General features: G+C 40.4%; 2 protein-coding genes across 2 annotated transcripts in view; both read left to right on the top strand.

Moving 5' to 3' along the window:
• The window catches only part of PPP1R42 (protein phosphatase 1 regulatory subunit 42), a 38,178-nt gene extending 37,841 nt beyond the window's left edge, over nt 1-337 (top strand). The window contains 2 exon segments of the mRNA XM_059042634.1: nt 225-261; nt 263-337. Coding sequence (XP_058898617.1) covers nt 225-261; nt 263-337 — 112 coding nt within the window.
• Nucleotides 338-2,680: 2,343 nt separating this feature from the next.
• Nucleotides 2,681-9,324, top strand: TCF24 (transcription factor 24). The gene is made up of 2 exons (XM_059042640.2): nt 2,681-3,080; nt 9,182-9,324. Exons 1-2 carry the CDS (start codon nt 2,691-2,693, stop codon nt 9,293-9,295), a joined length of 504 nt encoding a protein of 167 aa, XP_058898623.1. The 5' UTR covers nt 2,681-2,690; the 3' UTR covers nt 9,296-9,324.
• Nucleotides 9,325-23,041: the final 13,717 nt, after the last annotated feature.

Below are 23,041 nucleotides of genomic sequence, written 5' to 3'. Positions count from 1 at the left end.
AACTCATAGATTTTCCACATTCTTCCCTTCCTCAGGGGGAAAAAAATCTTTGTTTCTGCTTCCTTTCAAGCCCGAGAGGATGCACACAGTTTGGTAACTAATCATTAGCCTTCACTCTTGTTATTGTGTCCTAGATTATATATGTTTGCTACCTGTTGTGGATAACTTTCATTTTTGAAATAATTTAAACGCTGTTTTGTTTTGTTTTTTCTCTGTCAATACAGGAATCTCTCTTTGAAGGAATCTGAAAGCTTGCTGACAAAAAAATGATGTACGTGAACCTCATCTTCTTCGTAACTCAAAAGTAAAAGAAAATATGTTTGTAAAAAATCAGTAAATTCAGCCTTAAGCGATCTGAAACCTGTGACTCTTTACCTTTATAGTATTACTAGGCAACATCATCCTTTGTGGTTTGGAGCTTTATGGCATCTCATTATATAAGAAGAACCTTTGAGTTCTTGCTTGATTTGCTTCTTTACAGAATCCGAAACAGTGCTTTCCAACTGCTTTCTTTCTCATTACATACAATTTACAGGGGAAATAAAGGTGTGCTTTCGCATTCACCAAAAGAAAGTAATCCTTTTTTGAACCAATGGTATTTTGGTGTGCTTCTTTCTAAAGTGTAAATCGAACTACAGTTACTGAATGGAAATTGAGATGAAAACCTGAGGATTCTTTTGATTCACTAGTATACTTAAAGTGTGTGGAATTCTACACTCAAATACAATAAGTGCCACCATTACTATGCACTAATCGGTAGCTCCAATTTTAAAATCTATGGTAAAGGATGAAATTGTGTCACGTATACAAGAGCGGTTTCATTAATGCTATTTTAAATTCGATATTCCGTCTTGAGGGCAAAGGTGTTTTATAACGTCCTGCTCTTCCCCTCTCAGACACTGTTTTCAAGGATGGACTAATCACGTCGCTGGGAAATACGGGGTGTCCGCTCAGACTTCACCTCTGAAGGCGACGGGTCCAAAGGGGCGGAAGCCACAGAGGGTCGGGGGGCGTCCAGGGCCCAGGCTTCCTGGGCGGCTGGGAACGGGCCTCGCGGGGCAGCGCCCCCTTTTCTCAAGGAGGCCGGAGAGAGCCCCTCCCCGCACGGCCGCCGGCCCCGCTCCCCGGGGGGGCCACGAGGGCTAAACACTTCAGGAGAGTTCCCCGCAGGGAAACTCCAAATCCGTCCAAATAGCGAAACAAAGCGGGGGCCCCTGGGGGGCGAGTGAGGCGCCGGAACCTCGGGGAGAAGCGACCGCGACTGGGGGAACTTCCTAAGGTACCACAGACAGTGGGCGCGCGCGAGCTAAGTGCAGTTTATCTCTGGGCGGCTCAGTAAACTGGTCACGGAACCCCGAGGGTGGAGGGACTACGCTTTAAGCAGTTAGGGCAGCGGGAGACATTTACCTTGTGGTAGAGTGAAAGGTGAGCGCCTCGAGGCGGCACACTCCACAGTTCCTCACAGAAAGTTACGTCACGCTCAACAAAACGGCCGCGTTCCCGCCTCGGCTCGGCGCCGGCCTGGAGAGTGCCGGGGCTCAGACTGGGCCCGAGGCGGAAGGGCGGCGGCGAGGCGAGCTCACTCGCGAGGCCGCGCTGGGGTCCTACAGCCCAGACCGCGGCTCTGGCCCAGCCGGCCGCCAACCCCGCGGGCGCTGGACGTACGGCTTTCGGAGTCCCGCCCCGGGGAGAACCTGGACTCGGAGGGGCGGGGCCAGGAAGACGCCCCTCCCCCTCTGGCCCGGCCCCGCCCCGCCGGAGGGTTGCATTAATGACTCTCCCAAGGCGGACGGGCTGCTCGGAGAGAACCGAGTCCTCTGCACGGCACCTCAGGTGCCTGCGGACGTCAGCGGGTCCTTCTGCGGTCATCCCACGCCGAGCTTGGCCAGCACGCACGCCTCGCCTCGCAGGAGCCCGCATAAAAGGCGCGGGCTGGAAGCGGCCGTAGCCTTCGGCTGGACGAGGATGGAGTGACCGGCGCGGTCCTGGCCACGCAGACCCATTTCGACGCTCCTCGCCTGCTCTCGCAGCGGAGCCGAACCTCGTACGGCCGCTCCAGGAAAGGTGAGGGCCCCGGTCCGACCCCCGCCGCGCTGCTCCCGGGCTTGGAGGGGTAGCGGGTGCCTTGGTCCCGGGAGAGGCCACCGGTCCCCCGCTTCTCCGGCAGAAACTGCCCTGAGCTCCTGCCGTCGCCCCTGAGGTCCCCGGACCTCGGTAGCGAATGGTGCGAGGGCGGCCGGCGTGGGCACGGCTGGCCCTGGCGAGGCAGGGCTTCCCGCCGCGCTCCACGAGTTGACCAGCTTCATCTTTCCTGCTGGACAGGCGGGATAGCGTTCCAGAAGCGCGAACAAGTTCCGAACCGGAGCTGTGCTTCCGAAATCATTTTCCCTGGTAGCGTAGCCCTTCCGATTAATCTGTCGGCGGAAAGTAAAGCCGGCACCGCGCCCCTCCTCAGCCTTCCAAGCAGCCCAGGAACACTCGGGCCCCACCACTCTCCCCAGACGCCGGGAGGCAAAAGCGCCCCAGTCAAAAGGTGCTCAACTATGAGATCGCCTGGAGCCATGTCGGACGGCCGGGCCCAGCGTGCAGGGGGAGCGGGAGGGCTGCGCCTCCCCGGGTTAAACTCGAGCGGCGCCCCGGCCTCACCGCGCCTTCCGTCCTTTGCAGGGCGCGCGGCGCGGGAAGCCGCTATGGACAGCGGCGGCCCCGCAGGCAGCCACCTGATCGCCAGCAACGAGCCCGCGCCACCGGTAGCCGCCACCCGAGACTCGAGCCAGGGACGGACCGGACCGGGGCCGGCGGGCCCAGGCGGCGGCGCGCGGTCGGGGGGCGGGAGGCCGGCGGCAGCTAACGCGGCGCGGGAGCGCAGCCGCGTGCAGACTCTGCGGCACGCCTTCCTGGAGCTGCAGCGCACGCTGCCGTCGGTGCCGCCGGACACCAAGCTGTCCAAGCTGGATGTGCTGCTATTGGCCACCACCTACATCGCGCACCTCACTCGCAGCCTGCAGGACGACGCCGACGCACCAGCGGACCCCGGACTGGGCGCCCTGCGCGGGGATGGTTACCTACACCCTGTCAAGGTAGGTGGGCAGGGCGCACTGCGGAGCCGGGGCCGGGAGCATGGCACCTTGACCGCGGGGTCTGCCCCCGCCTGGGCAGATACCGCCCAGCTCTCACCCCTCCTTCAGGGTGAGGCGGGGAACAGATCAGGAGAGCGACCTTGGCCCGCGAAGGCACCCGTAGCGAGGTCCCCACTGCACAAAGCTACTCCTTGACGGTTTGCAGGTAGAGGGCTTAAACCCGGGCTGGGTTGGGTAGGGGAGTCTCACGCCCCGTATAGAATGCAACCTACAGGATTCCTTTCCTAGATGAGAAGTTTCTTGCGGGTGCCTGGTGGGGTGCTTGGTTGCACGTCCTGATAATTTTTAGTGTCCGAGTTACATTTATGAGCCTTTGAGGGTTTTTAATTTACATCATTGTTACCATTGTGGTGTTTATCAAATATTTGAAAAGTTTCAGGAATTAAATGGGGTGACGGAAGTATCTGCCCCTAACTAATCCTAGGAAACCAATGTTGAAAATTTTTTGTAAAGCTGGTAAGAACAAAAGGAGACCATTCTGCGTCCCCACACAGTAAATGTTCAGTCCGTTTTAATCAAGGTTAATGATCATGGACTAGACAACCACGAAGAATGTTAGAAAAACTATAATGAGTTTATGTGATTTTCATAATAAGTTGGCATATATGTTGTGTTCTGATTAAATATTCAAATTACATAATGTACAAAATTATCCAAGAGACTCCCTCTTGTATTTTTTTCATTACATATAGGTAGAGTGGTCAGGGTTTTTGTTTAATACTGTATATATGATTATGATTCATTACCTATATTGCAGTATTTAGACTCTCATCATCCTTTTCTCCTAGATTTGATTGTTTTCAAATCTTACATTGATTAGGTTTTCTGTTCAAAATGGATCACCTTCCCTATGTTTTCTAAAACTAAATATTCAAATTTTTGATTCCACCATTCTGAAGCATTTTCTCTCTCTCTCTCTCTCTCACACACACACACAAATACAAAATTAGGACTTTGCCTTAAGTATATCAATGTTCAATAAATTATTGAATAATCATTATTGAATTGAGGGTAAAGTACATCCTCTAATATTAACTAAATTTAAAATTCTGTGGTAAGGTTTAATAAAATTTACTTTGTACATTTAATCAGCATGATGATAGACTCAAACTAATTCAAATACTAAGTATAAAAATTTGAAATATCATTTATTCATAATTATGATAGACTATTCCATTCCATTCATTCATGTGTTGTATAACCTCAGTTGGAAAGTTATTCATTATTAATTGAGGGGTTTTGTATTACTATTGATATTAGATGCTACTAATCTGTTAATATTAGATTGATATTAGGTACATTAGATTGCTATTCAAATATATCATTAATATTAGATTTCTCTTGATTTGACATTATACTCTAAGGAAGTTTATTTTAACATTAAGTAGACTTTAATACAAAAGACATCTGTTAAATGCCTCTTTGTGGGAGAGAGAAATGAGATGAGAAATCCAGTTGTTTTTCACCTTAGTTTCTTGCAGTGCTTTTTTGAATGAGTAATGTTAAAACCATAATTTTCATGTAACAATAAGCTTAACAAGAGTTTTTTTGCCCTGACTCCCATACCAAATGTTTTTGTAGTCATATAACTCTTTAAAGAAAAATTAAATCTCATTTGTCCTCTGAATCAATTATTTTTATTTTAAAAGACAATTCTAGGGATAATGAAAGAAAACCAAAGATTACCTCTTAAAAATGAAATTGAAGATGGTTGAACAGGTGACTAGTCTATTTTAAAATCATTTACTGAGTGCCTGATTTGTGCAAAGCGCTGTTAGGAGAGTGAATACAATTAAGGGTGAGACTTGATCCCTGCCCTAAATGAGCACATAATAGAGACAAAGACAGAAATATAAATAACAGTATTATAAGAGGGAATGTTGTATGTGCCATAAGAGAGGCTATAACCATATGCAGTGGAGGTGCAGAGGAAAGAGATTTTACATACATAATTGAAACTGCCTGTAACACATTATTTTACAGAGACTGCCAAAATGCTAAATATTAAGTCTATCATTGATTAATCTAATGCCAAAGAAATAAAGATATTCTGATTATTTGTACTTTTTGGTTTACTTAAAGAGTGTTCCAAAATGACTTTGTTTTTCTGCCTTACAACATAAGGGGGTCTTTACTTTGATCAAAGATCCATTAGCAAGTATTTCAAGGCCATAATTTTGAATCATCAGTTCTTGTTATCAGTATTGGGGATTTAGCACTGTAAGCATTGTTGGGAATTGACATTATGAGTACCTCAAATGAAACTGGAGGGTTTAAGAGACTGGAATCCCAGGGCATAGCCTAAGACAGCAGTTTTTATCCCTTTGGGATGTGAGCAGTTCTGATCAGCACCAGTGTCTGAAAGGGCAGTGCTTCTCCAAGGGAACAGGGGTATATTTCAGATACTTACATTGGAAGAAAAGCACAGATGGCTTTATTAATTGCATTACCCCTGGAGAATCATTGTTGATAATACAGATAAACAATAATTTCAAAAAATAAATACAAAGTTTTGTTATTTTGGAGTCATTTAACTCCCCAAACCAGGAATATATGTTTAGTTTTCAGTTTCAGGTTCAGTTCTGGTTAATTGTATGAGTTTGCTAGATTGTTCTAAGCTAATGAAACTACATAATTTTAAGTATGACTTGTTAGGTAAAGTAGAGGTCAGGATTGTGTTAATCTACACAATGCTAAAACAGACCATTGAGAAGTGAAATGTAAATCAGTCAGCTGGCTTTTTTGGCATGAGGCTGACATGCAACCTAACCAATATTGTATTTATGTTTTTATTTCTGACTCTTAAAACTATTTATGTGTCTACATTTAATTCATTTGAATAAAAATCATTTGAAGACTTTTTGAAAATCCAGGGACACAAAGTTATTGAAAAGGGAAGTTTTATTAAGTCCATGAAAAATCAGGCAAAAATCCACATACACATTTTTAGGTTTGCTTCATAAATTACTTACATACTATCAAGGCTATAAAGAACAGATGCCTTCACTTGTCTCCACTCTTGGTTGTGTGATTTAGAGTGATTCTCAACTCAGTGGAACCCAAGTAAAACAGAGAACTGACAGGGAGCATTCAGTAGTATTTTTATTTTATTTATACTTAGATGTATTTAACTCACATTCTCAAATTATTATTATCTACATTTTCAAATGCAGAATTCTCACATTACATTTGAGGTTTGAGCATGAGATTTTTATGCTCATGAAAATGTGGCAGGAGTGTAAAAGATTGAAAAGCACTGGTTTATAATATGCCTAAAATTCTGCATTTGAAATTGATGACCCTAAACTATTTGCTACATGTGAATATTAGTTGGCTCAGGTTGCAACAACAAAGTACCATAGACTAGATGGATTAAACAACAGAAATTTGTTTTCTCACAGTTCTGGAGGCTGGAAAGTCCAAGATCAAGGTGCTGGCCAATTCACTTCCTACTGAGAGCTCTCTTCCTGTCTTGCAGCTGGCCGACTTAACTCTGTCTCAAAGAAGGGGAGCTCTCCCCCTTCTTAAAAGGCCACTAACCCTATCATGAGGGACCCACCCTCATGACCTCATCTAACCAAAATTATCTCCCCAAATATCATCATGTTGGGCGCTAAGAGTGTCAACAAATGAATTTGGGGGAACACAAACATTCAATCCATAATACCATCACACTGGATTTTTCAGTATAATGCAGGCCTTAAATCTGATCTAACAATGCCAAATCCAAACATATCAAAAAATCCCAGGCTAGTTTCTAAAACACTTAATGTTACCAACTGGTAGCAAGGATCCCAAGAATAGGACCAACATGATATACCCAGAAAGTACAAGAATTCACATCTATGATTTAAAAAAAAAAAAAACCTGAAATGGATTTGCAAAAATAAGTAACACAGTGTCAGTCTTATTACTGTATCGAACTTAAAATACAAGTTTGTTAATAGGAAGATTATATAAGAATGGACCATTTAAGTTCCAAGTAACACAGATGTTATATTTAATCTGTGTTAAAGTGTAGATTCCCAGCAGAATAATCTGAATTTAGGACTCTTAAATTCACTTATCCCATCTGGAGAAATAAAAATCACATGCTTACTTATTATTCCTGTGGCTACATTTTACATCTGGAATCCAAGTTTAGGTGACAGTTAACTGTATTCGGAAGTATAAGGAAGGCTACTGTTATTGCAGATAAGAACTGACTCTACCTTATATTTCTCCGAAGAGGTCCATTCTGATTTAAGTGGGCTGGAGTGTGACTTGGCCATCAGTATTTTTTAAAGCTCCCGTATGATTCTAATATGCAACCTGTGGGGCTTCCCTGGTGGCGCAGTGGTTGAGAGCCCGCCTGCCGATGCAGGGGACGCGGGTTCGTGCCCCGGTCCGGGAAGATCCCACATGCCGCGGAGCGGCTGGGCCCGTGAGCCATGGCCGCTGAGCCTGCACGTCCGGAGCCTGTGCTCCGCAACGGGAGAGGCCACAACAGTGAGAGGCCCGCGTACCGCAAAAAATAATAATAATAATAATAATAATAATAATATGCAACCTGTGTTGAAAACCCAGAGCTCTTACGGACTTTGGATTGTTAATAATTGTACCTCTGTTTGAGCACCGTGGATCATCTGCAAGGCATTTAAGAACATTTCATGGTGCTGTGTAACCAGCAGTCTGCCCATGAATGTTTGCTGGTGAAAATAGCCTGCTGCTCACAGCAGCATTTACTCTCTGGAGAGTGTGGGACCCCACTGCTGACCTTTAAGAGTTGTACTCTTTTAGTCTAAGGACTTATCTTTGTATTTTAAAAAAACAGCACTATTTCTCTGATTAGTATTCCAAGGACCTTAGAACTAAAATTATATGACCCTCCCCTCTTAAAAAAAAAAAGTCCATCCTGAAAGTACTACCTATGTAGTATATTTTTTCATCATGATGCCTGTTTGGAAAGTAATTGTATTGTTTGAGAGGCTGTCCATTTTAAAGGTAAATTTAGAAAAGACACAATCAGAATACAAATGCGATGATTACTGAAAGGTTAGAGCTGTGTGATGCCAGTACAAGCAGACATTTAATCTGGATGTTCTAGCTATATAACACCAAACATTCTAATATGTGCAACTTCAAGATACTGCTTTTAGCTAGATAAAATGTTTAGATAGTCGAATTAGTCACTTTTCATTGTAGTCCTTTGACAAATGTAGATGCATAATACTTAACACATATAACTTTTTTTTTTTGTATTTTTTTAAAATTTTATTTATTTTTGGCTCCGTTGGGTCTTTGTTGCTGCGCGCGGGTTTTCTCTAGTTGCGGTGAGCGGGGGCTACTCTTCGTTGCGGTGCGCGGGCTCCTCATTATGGTGGCTTCTCTTGTTGCGGAGCACAGGCTCTAGGCGCGCAAGCTTCAGTAGTTGTGGCATACGGGCTCAGTAGCTGTGGCATACGGGCTCAGGAGCTGTGGCTCACAGGCTCTAGAGCGCAGACTCAGTAGTTGTGGTGCACGGGCTTAGTTGCTCCGTGGCATGTTGGATCTTCCTGGACGAGGGATGAACCCATGTCCCCTGCGTTGGCAGGTGGATTCTTAAGCACTGCGCCACCAGGGAAGTCCTACATATAACTTTTTAAAATATTTTTAAAGCCAGGGATCTTGTTTTAGGCTTAATTTTGTTTTAGGTTTAGTTTAACATTAAAATATTGTGGGTAGATATATTTTCCTACATTTAAATATATTAATTCTCCATGATTTTTTGCAGTTCTGGTCCACATGCACATGTATTATTTCAATTATAATAAACAATTATAATAAAAGTCTAGGTATGTTTTTACTTTTATTATTAGCACTAATAATTTTATTATTAGCATTATTTACTTTTATTTTTAACATTTTTTCATGTCATCACTTAGAGTTCAAAATTACCATTGTTACTAGCTACATGATATTGCATTTGCATTGAGGTATTTGGAATTTTTAATATTATTATTACACACTGTATCTGTCACAGATACTAACTTTTGGATTCTTGTTTAAATATTCTTTTTCAGAAATGGCCCATGCGATCAAGATTGTACATTGGTGCTACTGGTCAGTTTCTGAAGCATTCTGTCTCTGGAGAAAAAATAAATCATGACAATATTCCAACAGACTCACAGCCTTAGGCTCTCCCCTGAGGGGGGCTGGTAGAAAGTGATGTGGTTGTTTTTAAATGATATGAAATAACTCTATATTTATTACATCAGACCTAACAAACATCATTTCTGAAAGTTTACATGTGAATCCATAGTTGGATGTTCAGATTTATCTAATCTAAATAAATGTGGAATGAATAATCAGTCTGATAAATAATGTAATAATAATAATGTAAAACACACAGCTTATCTCTTCAGTGTGAGAGAGTCACTACTATATAGTGCAGGAGAAACTAATGGAAAAAAAGAGAGAGACATAGGAAAGCAAAGAATTGTGTATATATCCAAAGAATACACACATTTTCTGTAGTATATCTGTTACAAACTGAAAAGCTAATATCTATGTATACAATCTTCCTGGTTTAAAAAAAATAAAAGCTGGGTTTGTAAAACACCAGTATTTCATTTTTGTAAAAACCAGCCTGTGCTTAATATTGGTCTAAGAAGCCGTTCCACTTGGAAGGTCTGAGATCATTTATTCAGTTTTAGCTGAATATGTGTGAAAAGACTGTTGAGGTAATATGCCAATGCGGCAACTTCTATAACTACTTTCCCCCCTTAGAAAACTTGTTTGGAGTATTAGAAATGGTTTGCTTCCTAGAACAGGGCTTGGCCACCTTCCTAGAGTATTATTAAATATCTCATCATGTTTCCAAATTGTGGAAGGCACTGGGAAATCCCTGCAGCCCTGTGTGAACAGCAGAGAGGTGTCACTGGGCAGCAGGGCTTGTCACCCTCCCCCCTGGTCACTCCATATCCACCCCACTCTCTTTCAGGTCCTGGACTAGGTGAACACGTGCAGCTGTAGCCCTGTAGAGAGGGTGGCACATTCAGGCCTGTCGGGGGCCTCCAGCGAACCCCCGTGACCTTCCCAGTCACAGCTTTGGCCAGGTCTCTTCTCCCCTTGTCAGTTGCTGTTCACAGTCTACCTACTTGGTCCTTATGAAATGGGAGAAATCCTGTCTGATTTGGGAATTCTGGCGCTGATCTGTACCTTGAGGGGGTCTGAGGACACAGAGTGACCATCCTGTGATACAGGATGCCCTGATTTGGACCTACAAGCAAGGAAAGCCCTCTGCTGTGGGCCTCTCCAGTGCCCTGCACATGAAGTACCCAGGGAGCAGCTGTTCTGCTGACTGAACCAGTGCTTTCAGTTTTGCCAGGAGCTTGGGGGGTCCTCGCTACGAAGTGGAAACATTTGTCAGGGAACACATTGAGTCTCAGAACAACAGGGTGCAACGGAGACACCTGGAAAAAAAAATCATCAGTCTCTTTTGTCATGTCTTTGCCGATTTAGATTCCCTTTTATCTCCCTTTCTTGTTTTCCTCCTCACTCTTCACTAGTCCAGTGTCCAGGTGTAAAGTTCATTCATTTCTCGATCACCCACAGTTTTAAAGTTACCGGGTTTCATTCAAGATTATTAAATAGAAATGTGTATGAATGGACTTGGTTGAATTAAGATAGCAGCTGAACCACCATTTCATTTTCTCCTCCATTTAACTCCAGCTTTGGGCAGTGAAATGAAGTAAAAGACTATTTGAAGGCAAAAACTATCATTCAGTTTATTCGAGGATGATCATGTTTTGACTCATGTCTTATAGCTAGTTTGTAATTTTTATTATTTTAATGTGAATATACTCCTTGTAATGTGACCAAAGCATGTCTTTAAAAGAAAAGCCATACAATGAAAGCTGTCTACATATTAATATGTAGCAAAAGTGTGTATTTAAATATATGTGAGTATATTTACCCACTCATATACCATTGAAAGGAATAAAAAGTAAAATGAGATGGATTCAGCCATTCACTATCATAAATTATTGGAATAAAAAGTGCTAAGAATAATCTTTTATCTTAAGGTATGAAATCAGAACTTCTTTAAAGTTACCTGGAACTGAACTGTAAACACTAAATGTGATAGCAAGAATTTCAGAAAAAAAATGGTTTTATCGCTAATAATCTATTTGGTTATAGTTGTTAAAGCACTTAACTGGGGAAAAATTATGACTATTGTTGAATTATCAGACTTTTCTAAATCCTCCTGTTAAATCATTAGTCATTGTCTTAAACAGTATTACTTTTTATTTCTTCTTGTCCGGTTACAAATGTTTTAATGCCAAAGAACTATATTTCTGTCATAGGTTTTCATAACATTTTATTAAATTGCTAAATATGCTAACAGCTTTTGGTAGGTTGGGAAATCTGAGGTGAAATTGCATATTTTCACCCAAAGTTTCCAAGGAGCATGCTGTTTTAATTAATGGTGCATCGTCAAGATAAAGGATAAGATAAAATAAAGCACTCATTTGAAAAGTAATTTAGTCTGCCAAATTTATATCTGTCTCTATGGCCATTTAACAAATAATGAAGGTACACTTGAAAATCTTTCTAGAAGATAGATACCTACTTGGTATTAGCTTCTTCACCATGCTGTCCTTAGTGGAGTATATATAATAGGGCGGGGAGGGGGGTATATTTGGATCACATTATTATCCCATAATCTGCAAGGGAAGTTCTCACTTAAATTTCTGTCATTTCATTCACCTCTCTCAGTAATAGTCACAAAAAAAAACATTTACAATTCCTCTATAGTGATAATTTGGGGGGATAAGGAAATACCTTTTTAGAAGCAGAACCAGCTCCAACAGACTTTAAAATATTGTTTCTTTTCCTGGTTGTAAAAATACTTGTAGTGCAGTTTATTGTATGTCAGTTATATATCAGTAAAGCTACATTAAAAAACTCAAAAATAGAACTACCGTATGACCCAGCAATCCCACTACTGGGCATATATCCTGAGAAAAACAATTCAGAAAGAGTCCTGTACCACAATGTTCTATTTACAATAGCCAGGACATGGAAGCGACCTAAATGTCCATCAACAGGTGAATGGATAAAGAAAATGTGGCACATATATACAATGGAATATTACTCAGCCATAAAAAGGAATGAAATTGAGTCATTTGTAGTGAGGTGGATGGACCTAGAATCTGTCATACAGAGTGAAGTAAGTCAGAAAGAGAAAAACAAATACCATATGCTAACACATATATATGGGATTTTAAAAAGCAGTACTGATGAACCTAGTGGCAGAGCAGGAACAGAGACGCAGACGTAGAGACCGGACTTGAGGACACAGGGAGGGGGAAGGGTAAGCTGGGACGAAGTGAGAGAATGGAATGCACATATACACACTACCAAATGTAAAATAGATAGCTAGTGGGAAGCAGCCACATAGCACAGGGAGATCAGCTGCATGCTTTGTGACCACCTAGAGGGGTGGGATAGGGAGGGTGGGAGGGAGATGCAAGAGGGAGCGGATATGGGGATATATGTGTACATATGGCTGTTTCACTTTGTTATACAGCAGAAACTAACAACATTGTGAAGCATTTATACTCCAATAAAGATGTGAAATAAATAAATAAATATGGGGGAAAAAAGTATATACGTACCTGTTTTAAAAAACAAACTTGGACTTCCCTGGTGGCGCAATGGTTGAGAGTCCGCCTGCCGATGCAGGGGTCGCGGGTTCGTGCCCCGGTCCGGGAAGATCCTACATGCCGCGGAGCGGCTGGGCCCGTGAGCCGTGGCCGCTGAGCCTGCGCATCCGGAGCCTGTGCTCTGCGGCGGGAGAGGCCACGGCAGTGAGAGGCCTGCATACCGCAAAAAAAAAAAAAAAAAAAGCGAAATGAAGTGGAAAGTAAAAGTCCCACAGTGGAGGTGGGTGTTTGGTATAGAGCAAAGGGGAGGATATCTGTTTCACACGTTACTTGGTGATAAAAAAAAAACTGCTTTTACATTTTGATAAGGGTTTTTTGACCCAACTACTTCAATCTGCAGAGTTACAGATATCCTAAACAGTAATTTTCTTATCTATTCATGGAGATTTTATTTAAACTTAGAAGCTGTACGAAATAAATAAATAAATGCTGATTGTCCTACTGAAATGCACAGTATTTTAGCTGAAATTGCTTTTTAAGCTAAATTATTCAATAATTTATCCTTCTTTCAAAAGACCTCATTTTATATTCACAAAAGCAACTAACCAGTTATTATCAAAAAGAAATTATTCAAGCTCTAGTAAGATCTTTTTTTTGGTTTGGTTTGTTTGTTTGTTTGGGGGGGAGGGGGAGAGGTATAGAGTTAATTCTATATATATTTTCCAGCAGTATTTAATCTTCTTCTTTAGTCCTCGGTGTGTCAATAGTGCCATTCTGAGGAAATAATCCAATACAAACAAAACAACTCCACCGTGGCCAACATAATTCCCTTAGAAATCAACACATGAATTGTATTTGGCATCTTTTAAGACAAATTGCTTCCTGGCTTTATATAAAATTGTATTCTTAGCTGGCAGGGAGAAGAAATGATAAGTCAAACAGATTGCTTCTGATCCAAATTCATGTATTAGATACCTTATTTTGAGAGAGGGGTTTAATCTAAATGCTCTCTCCCAACTCTGTATAGCTTATTGCAAATTATATCAATCATGTAATTTATTTGAAAACCTATGAACTTCAACTCTTCCAGCACTGGCAGATTCTGTCTTAATCTGATGACAAACTCTTTTTTTTTTTTTCATTTAATCATTGATGCATGATGTGATATCTACAGTTTCCCAGATGACTTACCACTAGTAGTGTACTATTGCTGTCTTTCTCCATGGTACACACTTTTGATTTTTTAGTTTTTTTTTTTTGTTGTTATTGTAACCAAAAATATACAAAAGCTAAGATTCCAAATGTTTGAAAGGAGCACTAGGGGAAGAGTATACAATTGTATATCTCAAAGAAAATTAATATGTACTTTTATTTTGTTACATACTGGTAGCTCGTGGTCTTATACATGACTGTTTTACTGAAAAAAATAAACCCTTAAATCCTATAGATTTGCCTCCTATAAACTTTGAGTACAGCACAGATGGTACTGCAGCACAGTTGGGAATGAGGGACATTAAATATTCTTGCCTGACTACATAAACCCGGGAAAGGCTTCCCTTCCTATGTTTACACAAGCCTTAGTTTCAACTCATAAGAGAAACCAGCTCAGTGAAATATACCTCAATCACTCAAACTCTTTCATTATAAATTATACCATAGCATTTAGCTGTCAGAAGCTTTTAAATTATAAACTGAAGAATAATCTTAACTATTAGGCTTAAAGATTATGTCAATAGTCATTTCCTGTGCACGTGAATGTTACTGAAGAAACATGCATTCCTGCCCCCTCAGGACCAAGAACTATGTCCATGGGGAGGTCTGGGGATGGACTTAAATCACTTGTCTCTGTTTTTATGGCCATTGAAAACTGGGGGCCATTTAAAACAATGTGAGGTCTAAATAGGAACTGATTTTAAACCTTATTTTCAAATAAGTTCTGAAATCACTCAATTAAAAAACTTTAAATGTGTGCTATTATAAGGCATCTTAATACTTTACCTAGATGGGTATATCATGTGGGTCAAATTTTTAAAATTAAATTATATAATTTTTAAAGGCCCATGCAAGATCGTCTCTACTCTGTGGGTAGCACATCTGCACCTCTTGCTGACTGTAAGCCCCTAGACTAGAGTCCTCTTGAAATGTGGGCAATAAACAAGTGAAAAAAAGTGGGGTGCGATGGCAGACAGGAGAGTCAAGGGAGGGAAGAAAAGTGGGAAGCAGGAAGCTATTTCCATATCCTCCTTTCAGAAAGAGGAGGCCTGTTCCAGCCGTGTCCCATCAGGCTACAAGTGTGATGTTCTGGGACATACAGGAGAGACTGCCTTGGAAAGGAGACCTGACTTCAGGCCAAGACCAGTCGCTCACTGTGGTAAGCATGAGGCTTAGTGTTTGCCCTCAGTAAACTTCCCTTGCCTTATCTCTTTCTTCCCCTAGGCTCACAAAGTTGATGTGAGATTATAGCTAAGAAAATACATGTTAGCAGCTCAAAGCAAGACAGGTTTGTCTTCTCTGGCTGGGTAGATGTTAGAAGAAGGTTAAAGATGACAAGGTGAAACGTGACACAAAAACACAAGAAGCCATAAAGGAACAGCTGGGTAATTTTGACTATAATAACATAAATTCATAAAACAGAAGAAAAAACCATAAACCAGGTGAAAAGACAAAAACAAACAAACAATAAAAAACCCGAGAGAAAAAAGTCACAACAGATGACAGTCACAGTAGTAATTTCCTTTACATAAAAGCAGCTCTCAGAATTTAAAAAGACCAGCAACTCAGTAGAAAATTCCACAAATGATATGAGTAAGCGGTTCATAAAAAGAAATCTAACAGCTAATATCTTTATGAAAAGACACACAACTCACCTATGATAAGAAATATAAATTTAAAAAGCAATGAAATAACATATTTCACCTATCAGAATGACACAAACTGTCCAGTTATAAATAAGTCCTGGGGATGTAATAGAGAGCATGGTAAATATAGTTAACAAGACTGTATTGTATATTTGAAAGTTGCTAAGAGAGTAGATCTTAAAAGTTCTCATTGCAAGAAACAATATATAACTGTGAGGTGATGGATGTTAACTAAACTTGTAGGAATCATCTCGATATCCATCAAATCATTATGTTGTACCCCTTAAACTTAAACAGTGTTATATGCCAGTTATATCTCAATAAAACCGGGGGCAAATGGGTAAGTGATGACTAATTTTTCTGGCATACTAGAGTTAACTTGTTTTAACCATAGTGCTTGAGCATGTATGTTTTTAATGAAAATTAATCTTTGTCATTTTTATCCTCCTGCCTTTTTTTCCCTTTAATATTAAATGGAGAAATGTGAAATAAAAGAATGACACAAAGGTAAAATACCCTTTTTTGGTGAGGGTGGGGAAATGAGGATTATAGCACTGTTGGAGTATGCAAGCTTTTTAAATACAATTTTGCAGTATCTCTCAATATTTTATGTGTACACGTTCTGACTTAGCAATTCCCCATTGAAGAATTTCACTAATAATATACGTACATTCACAAAAGTCTGTGAGAATAATTATTGCAGGTATTCATCACTTTTCACCCACACTCTGTAAACTTAAACGTTTTCCCTGCCTTCTGTATTGGCTGCACCCAAGTAACCTATCAAAGATGCAAACCTGAAGATGTAATATATTTACTTGCGCAAAACCATTCAGTGGTTCCCCATCATGTAAGAGCAGGTTTAAACCCTTAACTTGGCTTATGAAACCCCTACCTAGATATCACTGCCCACTGTTCTCCACCACTATTTTATACTTTAAGTTGTAGTAAACACACACACACACACACACACACACACACACACACACACAGAGCTATTTCATGCTTCAGTGCTTTTGTTCATCAATCATCAGTTGGTCCACAAATATTTTCTTAATACTATGGCAGGCATTGTTCATTGCTTACTATATCAGTTAGGAATTGCATTCAGCTGCTAACAAGAAAGACTGAACCATACTGGCTTAAATAAATTAGGACTTTATTCTCTTACGTAAAAAAAATCCACAAGTAGGCAGTCCAGGGCTGGTAAGATGGCTTTGTAAAGACATCAGGGGCCAAGGCTTCTACTTATTTCTCCTTTGCCAGAAGGGGGTCACAAGGCCACCCCCAGCTATAAGGAAGGAATATCAGTCTGGGTTTGGTGGCGGTATCTGCTCTGGCTAGTTTAAAAGGAAAGGGGTGTCTTACAAGGTATTAGTGACTTACAGAATCATTGGGATGAAACAAACTCGGGCTGGATTTACAGGAACAACTTCCTAAGTCATTCCATGCAACTGGACTGCCAAAGCAGTTAATCTTCTGCCATGACCTGTACTCTGCCAGCCCAGTGGAAGCTGCCCTTGCAGTGACTGACTCCAGAAACATGAGGCCTTTGCCGCATAAATGCCAGCACAACGGATGCCTCGCAGCCTGCTTTTCTCCTCTCATAACTCAAGTTAGAATTCACGTTTTGCACAGATGCATTTGATTGGCAGGACATAATTCACATCCATAATCCAAGCTGCAAAAGAGTTTTGGAATACTATATAATACTTAGCTTTTCATCCTCTGAAGTACAGAAACGCAGATAAAAGGAGGCTGGAGTAAGTCCTGAGTGAGCCAGTTCTCAGCATCTACCACAGGAGGCAGGGGAAGCAGGCAAACAGATTGAAATAATAGGCTGAGCCCCAGGACTGGGCACAGAACACAAACAAAATCAGGGTTCCATTATCAGGGAAGAAGGCTGGCGATGGCTACGGGACGGCAATAAGGGTACCTGACACAGTCTGAAGAAATCAAGGAAGGCTTCCTGAGGAGGCAAAGAGGGACAAGAAGAGCAGTCTAGGCATAGGAAAAACCAGGTGAGAAGAACATGCTGCTTTGAAAGAAAGTGCCTGGGGAAGAAAGATGGATACTTCACATATACTATCTCATTTAATCCTCACAACAATCCTAGGAATAAGTTATATTATTCCCAATTTTCAAATCAAGGAGGACCTTGAAAGGTACATTAAAGGATCTGGATTTAAGGGTAGCCAGAAATCTTGCATAGAAATGCAGAGGTATTGGGTACCAAGGAGCTATTCCTAAGCAGAGAGAAGAGTACAGAGTTCCAAACAACATAAAACACCATAACTATAACTAAAAAATAAAACAGGCTGAGAAAAGTTATTTGCAATGCATGTAACTGTTAATTGACAAAAGATTAGTATCCAGAATATAGAAAGAAATCCCATAAATCAATTTTTTAAATTACAGATACTTCAATAAAAAATCGGGCAAAGCGCTGAAGGCTATGATTTACAGAAGAGAAAACCCAAATGATTAAAAACGTGAAAAAAATTTAAGAGAAAAGCAAAACATTCATAAAGTTATCTTTTCAACCTTATAGCAAATGCAAATTAAAATAACAGTAAATACCATTTGATATTTATCATATTGACAAAAATGTTAAATTCTGAAAAGAGCAAGTGTTGACAAGGAAGTACAGCAACTACTTGGAAAGCAATTGACTATATTATGTATGAAGATGCATGTATCCTTCAACCCAGCAATTCAGCTTCTAGGGACAACGGTGTGCTGGGAAAGCTAATTGTTAATTATTCAAGCATTCAGGTATCTTGTGAACCAGTTGTTAGTAGCTTGAAATCGCCAAGATGTATTAATAGCGTGGATATCTGCAAATGCTACAAATCAGGGTTTTGTTTTAGGGGGGTTTGGGGTTTGTTTGTTTGTTGTTGTTGTTGTTTTTTTGTGGTTTTTTTGGAGATCCTGTTTACCAAAATACCACCGGACATAGAGAAATTCACACATAAATACAAGGAGACATTGTAGAAAAAACATTCAGAATCTATGCTGTATTTAAGTTTAACAGGGTGTTAATTTCAGGACATAATTTGTATTAGATCATCACTGAGGTAAAATAACATCATACTTTAACCTTAGTTTGAATTTTTCAATTACTTCCACATTCTCAACTCTCTATGTAATCATTCTTAAATAATTTTTCTTGAACAGTAATAAAAGTGTATTATTTCACATAACAAGAAGCTGGAGTGGCTCCCTGGCTGCTTAACTTGGTGACTATTCGATGTCTTTAAGTTGATTGGTTCCTTTCCTTCCCACTTTGCCATCAACAGAAGCTCCCCTCATTTAACAAGAGGGCTGCAGCGATGCCAGGAATTCTTTCACCGTTGATCGATGATGATCATATCTAGTGGAAGAAGAGCTGTTTCTTCCCACATGTGCCTTTTCATCAAAGAAGAAAACTCACTGAAGTTCCCTAGCAGACTTCCTCTCAGGTCCCTTTGGTCAGCTTGAATAATTTTAATAACATTCCATTACATTCAGAATTTGTCATAGGATTTAAGTAGTTGTTTGCAAGGCTTACTTGTAACATAAAAGTTAAATTTTTAAACAGAAAAGGAAAACCCTAGAGTCTCACATTGACAATTAAAGCCACTCATTATTTTAGATCCGGGCAGAAATCATAAGTAATTTAGGTAATTTTCACCGAAATTATCTCGGTAAAGTTCATGTACTTCAAGTGTTTAAGAATCAACTTTCATTCAGATCAGTGCCCTATATTCTGACAACTTAATGTATTTTTCACAGATTTAGAACTTTAACCTTGACGAGAGGTATAAATGCTATGATTATCTTAATGTCAATATTATGTTTAAAAATAATCTTGCCTGAGGTAAAAGGATCATATATATGAAAGTCATGCATTTATGACTAGGGTCATTTACATTTCTCTTGCTTAACTCTATTTTGACATGCTTACCATTGAGCAAGGGAAAGCACAAGCATATGGTTATTATAGCCAACTTCCTTCCAGTTCCAACCTCATTTTTTGCTGCAAACATCTAGGGGAACCAGGAGGTTCTCCAAGTCATTCACTAATATGAAAAAGACTGAAGGCCAAATGTATTAATTTACTAATGAGATTTACATGTGTAAGTACAGACTATAGATTCTGACAGCTTATAAGGAAATAATATCCTATATGCCCTGAATCCACACGTATGTCTATCTACAAAATGTAAACTTTCTAAGATAATCCAAGTTATACTATCAAAAAATAGCTATTTTTTTAAAAGTTACTTTTGATAGGGCCTTCCCTGGCAGTCCAGTGGTTAAGATTCCATGCTTCCACTGCAGGGGACACGGGTTCAATCCCTGGTCAGGGAACTAAGATCCTGCATGCTGCATGGCGTGGCCAAAAAAAAAAAGTTACTTTTGATAAATCACTATATCATATTTAAACCATGACACTTTTCCCTTGAAGTGGTTTTAGTTGTATTTGCAACTGGCAGCATTAACTCACTTCAGCAACTTGGAGACCAGCCAACACCCAAGGATGTGCTCCTTGCTGGAGAATACCAAACACTTGTTATGAGGCCAGTCAGGGAATGATGGCTGAAGGGGCAAATCTCAGAAATGGTATATTTTTGCAGTCAGAAAGGAAAATGTACTACTTTAATAATTTTTCACCTTGATTTAATTTAATTATAAAATTGCATACACATAGTAAAAATCCAAACAGTACAGAATGGTATACAATAAAAAATTAAAATATCACTTTCCCCACAAGCCCCAAGTTTCACTCCGTAGAGGCATGCACTGTAAAGATTCTTCTGTTACCTCTCAAAAATATTTTATGTATAGTCATATAAATGCATGTTCTTTTTATTTAACCAAAAATGGGATTTTACTAAATACCTTCTGCATCTAGCTTTTAAAATGTAACATATCTTGAAAAAATTTCCAAATCAGGACATATTCATTTATGTATGCATTCAAGGGATATTTATTAAGTATTAGGCACTAGGAACAAAAAGGTAAGCAAAACAGATAAGCAAAACTCTCACAGAATGTATATTCCAGTGAGGGCAGCAAAAGTATATGGGTTTTTTCAGAGTATCATTACAGATCATGAAGGAAACAAAAAGGAGGATGTTTTATAGTAGACCCACTTTAGATAGGTGGGGCAAGTGTGGCCTCACTGAGAAGCTGACATAGAAGCTGAGATCAAAGAAAATAATTAGTCACTCAAAAAACTGGGACAGGAGAATTCTAGGCAGGAGCAAAGGACTTGAGATGTGAAAATTGTTCGGCATGTTCCAAAAACTAAGCGTAGGCCAAGGTGACTGGTGTGTAGCAAGAGAGGGGAAGCAAGAGATGTGGTTAGCCATGTGAAAGGTGTGGATCTTTTTTCTCTTTTTAAAATATTTTGTGTTTAATTTTATTGCGGTAAAGTATACATAACGTAAATTTACCATTTTAACAATTTTTAAGTGTACGATACAGTGACATTAAGTATATTCACAATTCAGTCACGAACCATCACCACTATACATTTCCAGAACTTTTTCATCACTCCAAACAGAAATTCTGTACCGATTAAACAGCAACTCCCCATCCACTCTTCACCCCAGCCTCTGGTAACTCCTGTTTCGCTTTCAATCTCTTTGAATTTGCCTGTTCTAAGTACCTCATGTAAGTGTAATCATACAATATTTGGCTTTTTTTGTCTGGCTTATTTCACTTAGCATAATGTCTTCAAGGTTCATCCATCTTATAGCATATATCAGAGTTTCCTTCCGTTTTAAGGCTGAATAATACTCCATTATATGTATGTACCACATTTTGTTTATCCATTCATCCACTGATGGCATTTGGGTTGATTCTACCTTTCGGCAATTGTGAATAATGCTGCTACGAACACTGCTGTACAAGTATTTGAGTCTCTGCTTTCTATTTTTTAGGTCTATACCCTGAAGTGGAATTGCTGGATCATAGGGTAATGTTATGTTTAACTTTCTGAGGAACCGCCTTACTGTTTTCCACAGTGGTTGCACCACTTTACATTCTAACAAGCAATGGTGCATGGGTTCCAATTTCTCCACATCCTTGCTAATACTTGTTATTTTGCTATTGTTTTCAAATAATAGTCATCCTAATGGGTGTGAAGTGGCATCTCACTTTTTGAGATTAGTTTTGATTTACATTTTCTTAATGGTTAGTTACATGGAGCATCCGTTTCATGTGCTTATTGGCCATTTGTATATCTTCTTTGGAGAAATGTCTATTCATGTCCTTTGTCCATTTTTGAGCTGGGTTAAATTTGTTGTTGTTGTTGAGTTGTAGGAGTTCTTCATACATTCTGGATATTAATCCCTTATCAGATATATGCTTTGCAAATATTTTTTTCCATTCTGTGGATTGTCTTTGACAATCTCTTGAACGTGTCTTTTTTTTTTTGCGGTACGCGGGCCTCTCACTGTTGTGGCCTCTCCCGTTGCGGAGCACAGGCTCCGGACGCGCAGGCCCAGCGGCCATGGTTCACGAGCCCAGCCGCTCCGCGGCATGTGGGATCCTCCCGGACCGGGGCACGAACCCACGTCCCCTGCATCGGCAGGCGGACTCCCAACCACTGCGCCACCAGGGAAGCCCAAAAGTGTCTTTTGATGCACAAAAATTTTTAATCTTGGTGAAGTCCAATTTATTTTTTTCTTTTGTGGCCTGTGCTTTTGTGTCATTTCCAAGAAATTATTGACAAATCAGTAATAGTGGCTGCCACACCTGCCCACCCAGCAAAGGCCTGGTGAAGGTGGCTACCCACGTTGAAAATTAGGTAGTGGAAGTAATATCCGTCCAGGAGTCTGTGATGGCAGGCTGAGGGCCAAGCCACTACTTAACGGAAGAAACAGTGCTCACTTGGGACCCCAAACAAAGAATTTTTACCCCCTATTCTTGGCCTTCTTGGATATGACATCCTACCTTCACTGCATCCCTTGTGTACTAAGTAAACATTGGCCATGTCCTGCTTGGCTGGCATGATGGTAAAGCCCATCTGCTTTTCTTTGAGGTCTGGTTCACTCACAACTTGATCACCTAATCACATATGTTCTTTCTAAACTTCCATAATTATTTTTCTAAAATGAAAACTCTAATCATGAGCTTTTAATAATTTCTTAAGGCTAAAACTTACACCATGAGCCATCATATGCTTCACAATTAGGCCCTGCACACTGTGTCACACTCCAGCCCCACATAGGGGTTCAGAGGAAAGTTCAGTGCTAATGATATTGGCGGTCTTTTTCAAACAAAGAATGTTAAGCCCCTGTAAAGCATTCAACAAAAACTTTATATAAATGTTACCAACCCAGGCTCTTGGACTCTTTAATCAATAGATATTGATAAGGGTCCAGATGAGAATTTCAGGCAAGGCTTTATTGGGGCTTGTGCT

This window comes from Kogia breviceps, chromosome 17 (assembly GCF_026419965.1).
Source record: "Kogia breviceps isolate mKogBre1 chromosome 17, mKogBre1 haplotype 1, whole genome shotgun sequence".
Taxonomy (NCBI): Eukaryota; Metazoa; Chordata; class Mammalia; order Artiodactyla; family Physeteridae; genus Kogia; species Kogia breviceps.
The sequence above is the reverse complement of the archived record's forward strand: the minus strand, read 5'-3'. Positions and strand labels throughout refer to the sequence as shown.

What these genes read in the sequence shown, in the direction of transcription:
- TCF24 (XM_059042640.2), top strand. Translation starts at nt 2,691, where the DNA reads ATGGACAGCGGCGGCCCCGCAGGCAGCCACCTGATCGCCAGCAACGAG. An exon ending in GTTACCTACACCCTGTCAAG is followed by an intron (nt 3,081 to 9,181) that starts GTAGGTGGGCAG and finishes ATTCTTTTTCAG; the next exon opens with AAATGGCCCATGCGATCAAG.